Genomic DNA, 5,893 nt, shown 5'->3' on the forward strand with positions numbered 1-5,893 from the left:
CCCCTCGTTACTGACCCACAAGAGCTGTAAACACCGTGGTAGCGAGTTGAACGATGACAGTCCGTACTGTATTTACCCCTTGTCTGGCTGCTCTTTACTGCCATCTATAGGCTCTGCATGGAAATACAGGTCATGCACCTGCTGGAGACAAATTTAATAAACAAGGTAAAATACAGTTAAGAGTATAGCAGAAACTGTATCTTAGAAAACTAACTCAACCACGTAATGAGCCACACGTGTATTACTACCCAGGCAGACTTCGAGACAAAACTGCTCACTCTTACTAACTTTTCTTGAATTCCGAAAGCAACCGTAAAGGCAGGCACATAACGGACAGAAAGATAAGACAGCATTGATTCTTGCACAGATTTACTTTGCATGTTTTTATGAGGTCAAATAACTTACCCTATTACATTTGTCAGTGGGAGAATTTACATCAAAATATTATGCATTCATTTGCTAAATTTTCCATAGTTTATTCACGAGGAATTCAACGTCAAGTATCAAGATCCGGGCCATTGCCTACAAGTCCCCTTCCAGGGAGAAGAGCGGCTTAACATTGCGGTTCAAAACCAAGTGAGCCATCTTAATTCACTTTAAGCATTGCAAATACACACAACTGACTCTGAAGAGGATACATTCTGATAATAGTTGTCATGTGTAAGTGTATAATCAATGACCCTGAAAGACTGGTGACGTGTTACATTTTTAAAAAACAAAAAACAAACAAAAAAAAAAAAAGCAAATTAAGTGTGTATATGCACGCGTTTCCTGAGTGGCAACACCGATCTGTAGGAAGACAGAGTTGGTGTGGAGAGCCGCCGCGCAAAGTCAGCAACCACTGCTGAGCCACTTTAAAGGATGCCTGAAGACAACCAAAAGGCTTTGTTTCTTTAATGCAACAATTGTTATTGTACATTAATGTCTATGCAATGGTCTGTTTTACAATGTGTACCACGTATACCAACGCCGTAACGTATATACATTAGATATTGTCCACTGATTAAAAATTAAGGTCTTCTAGATTACTCATGGGGGAGAACACCTAATATTGTTACTTTGGAGAACTAAGAGTCCAATGAAGCTTTTTTTTACTGGATATACTGGGTTCTGAGTGCACAGTCACCATAGTACCTTTCACGATGTCCCACGGTCAGAACGGACAATCGACTAGCTTTAAAATTAAACAAAAAAAAAAAAAAAAAAAAAAAAAAAAAAAAAAAATCACAATTTGGAAAAATTCTCACAATGCTCCACAAAGGTGGCATCTTGGGGGTACTAGAGCCAAGATATAGGTAACGTGCTGCAAAACATCACTTAATGTGGAAAGCTGCAAACGTGGAAACAGAATGACATGCGGAACCAAATGGCTGAACTGTCGCTGCAGGAACAAGGGAAAAGAAATGGAAGCAACTACAAACCCTTCAACACCGCATGGGTAACTTCATCTTAAGGGGGAGGGGGGGGGGGGGGAGTTCACCTGTCACAATCTTGCTATGTACTAATGATCGTTCTTGATGGGTAACATGGGGGGGGTGAGGGGCAAAAAAAAAAGTGGCATGGTCCAACTCATCACAGTCAATATTGAGATTGCTACTCTGAAAAAATGGCGTTATTTCAAGAGGCCTTTCCTCTAAAAGTCGGGCAAGAGGGGAATGAAGGAGGTGCTGAGGATTAAGTGGCTTTTTTATTTTCATTTTAAGCAGCACAGTGCATTATAGTTGTCCTCTCAGATCATCCGGTTGCGTTTATGGGTTGGCGAGTCTGTGATGACATCTCCACACTGAGCAGAGGTCCGCTTCCTAGTGCCACCGTTGTCCAAATGGAGCGCCATTTCCTCCGATATGAAAGTGTTCAAGTCCACGTCATGAAGTCCATTTCTCCTGCGGCCCGTGTTGGAGCTGCTGCTGATGTGCGTGGGAGACCCCGGAGTGCTGGACCGCACGCTTATGCTCGCCATTGCTCCGCTCAAACCTGCGAACAGACCGCAAGCAACCGTTAAGACAGCATATCAGGTTAATGCCTCACCAACACATTACGCAACTGCTCAATATTAACAGATGTACCTGTTTACGGCGCTTGCTTTTGTTAAACTCCACCTTTAACAAAAATGGCAGTCGGTTTTCAGACCACACACACTCATATGCAGAAGAGATATGGCCCATAGCAGCAAGCAGCACATTTCCACGGAGAGAAGGAAGAAAAAAAAAAAGAAAAAAAAAGCTTCCCCCAGTGTGCAGAACGCACTTGTTCCCCGCAAAACGGCTGATGAGAGAAGCATGAAACATATACTCCCGGTTTTAGTTAATTATTTCACAAAAGTATACCTGAAGCAAGGCAGCAACCTTGCTGTATTTTAGTATTGCAGTGATTTCCGTGGAACATCTATGATTTAATCCAAAATTAAATTCACACCCTACCCCACAGGTATAAAAGATGATTATTCAATCCCAATTTTGTTAAATGTCTCATCAGTAGCAAAATGTATATATTTTGTTGAATCTAAGACACAGAACAGTATACATTCTACAGGGGCACATAGAAATACAGGAGTCACTGATCATTCTTGCCAAAACTGTCTCTGTTGCCTGTTCATCAAAAAGAACTTTTTAAAAAGAAAAAAAAAAAAAAAAACAAGCTTTTACAGGAAGGCCCTTAAAACTTACTCGCAATGAATAAGAACACTACTCACCAACCAAGTACAGTCAGAACTGCTCCCAGGTGCGTTTTAATTACATTATTTGAGCATAACATAGCGAACAGAAATGCCAAATTGCACGGGTGCAATTGCGGAATAATACGAGCCATTCCAAAAATTCAAGCTGGCATTACTCATTTTCTGCATTTAATTTTAATCTAATTGGATGTAGTATGCATCTGTGCAGGTGATTACTGTTATTTTACGTGTACGCTCCCAACCCCAAATTTTCCTCCATCGCAGCTCTTTTTTATGCAAATTGACATAATGTGATGTTTCACAGCACCCAACTCTAGTTATAGCAGAAGTGACAGTAATACGTTAAAGACGGAAGGGGAAAAAAGTCCTGCCGTTTCACGATTAAAAGTACTTACCGTGCAACGCTATGGCTTCTCGGAAGGGCTGTAAATCAGTCTCTACGGATGAGCTCGTTTCAGAGGACGGCGAGCGGCTGGGAGACACCACGGTCAGTCTTGGGGGGGCTCTGGAAGTCCGTGGCGGAGGCACTTTGCCACACAGGAAGCTGATCAAGTCCTCCCTGCGAATTGTCCTCCTGCGCTTCTTGACCCAGGCCAAAACGTCCTTATTACGCCGCTGATAGCCGATCTGGATGCCCAGGTCGTAACTCCTCTGATGCGCCTCCATGCTTTCTGTTGCGCAGCACGGGGTGACAGGTAAGCGGACAAAATATTTACACGGCAAACGCAAGCAACCCGCGTTCTAAACCCACGTCCCTCATTCATAAACACGAAGAGCAGAAGATGAATCCCATCAGGCAAAAACGCGCCGGATGATCGACTAGCCGAGGAAGAGCCAGGATCGCAAGATAAAATCCCCGACCGGGGTCGTGCTTGAGATGCTTGACAACTTCTTAACTTAATTACATGCAATACATAATCTCATTTTTTTTGCAAGTGTGATGCCCATGTGCAGTGTCTCCCCCCACTGCCCAAACTCACCCCTCCAGCTGAACCACGTCCCTCCCCAATCAGACCAAATCTGTGTACTTCTGAGAGCCCTGGACACCTCATGTGCACGAAGCACCGCGGTACAACTTAAATGTCTATCTACCGAGTGCGGTGATTTCCTGATCTGAAGAAGAACCTTGTCTGAATGACCATAACCCAGCTCAACGCTCTCGAAACCGCTCCAACGGATGAGATGTGTGCGAAGGAGAAACGAGGGGAGGGGCGGATTCGTTTTACCTTTGTACAGGTTGGTGACCGCTGTGGCCGCGTTCTGAAAGGGGACCCAAAGGGACAATCCCTGCTGCTGCTGGCACACTCGGTCTGCAGGAGGTGGGCACACAAACTGTCATGTTACAGCAGCCATGGAGACAAAGTGCATCTGACACGTTTATGAGGCCAGAGACGGCAATGCCACGCATGTCACACACGGGGCCGCGAAAAAAAGGTGCTTCGCGGAGCAGGCAGGTCGGTCTCCGCCACAGTTCAATCGCAGCGCATCGTCTACAGGCAGCGCGCGCAGTCCCACACACTCGGCGCGAGACGAGCTCTGTGCCTGTCGCGCCATTTTGTTTACAGCGCGCGGAGCGGCGGGCGCCGCGCGCCGCCGCCCTGCTGTGTGTGTCGCCCGACGGTTCCACGGGTGATGGACCGGGCGGGTTTCCGCTCCGCACTATTTTAACCGTTTGCACCCGGTTTGAACGTTTTAAATGGCTAATAGACGCCTCTGGGCAGTTGCCCCTTTCGCCATTTTGTCCGCCCGGAGTTCTCGGGAAATCGCCGCGAACGCTGGACTTCCAGCGGAACTGTCAGCATCCGAGCCGAGAAAAGTGACGCTTCCCCGCCTGGGTATGGTCGCAAAGGAAGGAGTCAATGCTGAACGACGGCCAGCTCAGAGCTGTTCCTACCAGCCAGCCAGGGAGCTCCTCCCGGGACAACGCCATTTTGTCCCCACGGCCGCCTGGACGGCTGGAGAAGATCCAGCATGGAGAGAGCTAACGGAACCCGACGAAGACGAACACGCCGGCACTAGAAACCGGTCCTCCGACTCCCGACGGGGGACAGCCGGCACTCCGCCCGGCCGGGGGCAACGCGGAAACACCGGCCTAGCGGCGAGGCGTCGCGGATCCTATCGCCATTTTGTTCGGCTAACGGAACGTGTAACAAACGGGCGGCAGCCGGGGGGGAGAGAAACAACACCAGTCCAAAACGCCCTGCTGCTGTTCTACTCAAAACTCACTACTCAATATATTCGTCACTACTCCATATTAGCTTTTAACTGGGATTAAATTAAGAGATAGCTAGTAATCTGAATTCCACCGGCCGCCGACGCCTCATTAGCAAGTAGCTAGCTAACAGGGAAGCTAACACCGACCGACGGCGCTTCCCCCTTAGCTCCGGCTCGGACACCGCACCCACGACAGGCCGTTTTTCGCCACCATTCCACTCGGACCTTTATAGAGCTGTGCCACCGCCGTCGCCGAGTTCTGAAAGAGGTGCCACAGTTTCTGGCGGCCCTGATCGGCCTCCTCCTCGCTGGTCTCCTCCTGCTCGGCCTCGGCCAGGCACTGCCGCTCCCATTTCGAGAACCAGTGCTCGGGGCCGTGCTCCTGGATCTCTGCTTCGCCCTCCTCCTTCTTATCCTCCATCGCCGCACCGACCGGGGCCGCTCTTCGACGTTAAAAGACGGGGCTGTGGTTTCGGTCAAGATAACTTACTTACAACTTTTCCTTACGCACTAAACGGAACACGCAACTAACGTTAATACACACAGACCATCCGTACACTGTAGTTCCCAAACAAACTGAGCCTATTACGCCAGCGACCCGCACCTATAATCAAGACATATTACCATGCTCGTACAGAAACTCCGCCCTATCTAACACACTAAAACAGCGATTGGGTTAAGGTGTCCAGTTAACGTGACTTTGTATCAAGTTCCTTATTGTAAATGGTTCACGGAAGTGTCTGTCAAATTGCGTCACAAAAGAATGCCAGGTCGCCGTCCGACGCACGGCGCATCGCCCCGCACGCCGGAGAAACTTGACCGTGGTGTTTGACTGCGCAGACTCCGCGCTGCCCCAGCAGCTGTTTGGCTGACAGCTGAGACGTTGACGTCATGGCAGGACGCCGGGACTGAAAACATGCGTCACGTGTGGTTGGACCGGAAAATGGCGAAGTTGAGGGGCAGCCCTTGTACGGTGGAAGATACCGAAAAATGTTATCCGAA

At 48.3% G+C, this 5,893-nt stretch overlaps 1 protein-coding gene across 1 annotated transcript; it reads right to left on the minus strand.

The window, feature by feature from the left end:
• Positions 1-352: 352 nt before the first annotated feature.
• Positions 353-5,511, minus strand: hapstr1a (HUWE1 associated protein modifying stress responses a). Its single transcript, XM_018757449.2, has 4 exons — positions 5,117-5,511; positions 3,904-3,987; positions 3,073-3,348; positions 353-1,974 (listed from the first exon to the last, which is right to left on the minus strand). Exons 1-4 carry the CDS (start codon positions 5,310-5,312, stop codon positions 1,730-1,732), a joined length of 801 nt encoding a protein of 266 aa, XP_018612965.1. The 5' UTR covers positions 5,313-5,511; the 3' UTR covers positions 353-1,729.
• Between the last annotated feature and the right edge of the window lie 382 nt (positions 5,512-5,893).

This window comes from Scleropages formosus, chromosome 8 (genome assembly GCF_900964775.1).
Source record: "Scleropages formosus chromosome 8, fSclFor1.1, whole genome shotgun sequence".
Taxonomy (NCBI): domain Eukaryota; kingdom Metazoa; phylum Chordata; class Actinopteri; order Osteoglossiformes; family Osteoglossidae; genus Scleropages; species Scleropages formosus.

What these genes read in the sequence shown, in the direction of transcription:
- hapstr1a (XM_018757449.2), bottom strand. Translation starts at nt 5,312, where the DNA reads ATGGAGGATAAGAAGGAGGAGGGCGAAGCAGAGATCCAGGAGCACGGC. An exon ending in GGTCACCAACCTGTACAAAG is followed by an intron (nt 3,349 to 3,903) that starts GTAAAACGAATC and finishes GCTGCGCAACAG; the next exon opens with AAAGCATGGAGGCGCATCAG. An exon ending in AGAAGCCATAGCGTTGCACG is followed by an intron (nt 1,975 to 3,072) that starts GTAAGTACTTTT and finishes GTCTGTTCGCAG; the next exon opens with GTTTGAGCGGAGCAATGGCG.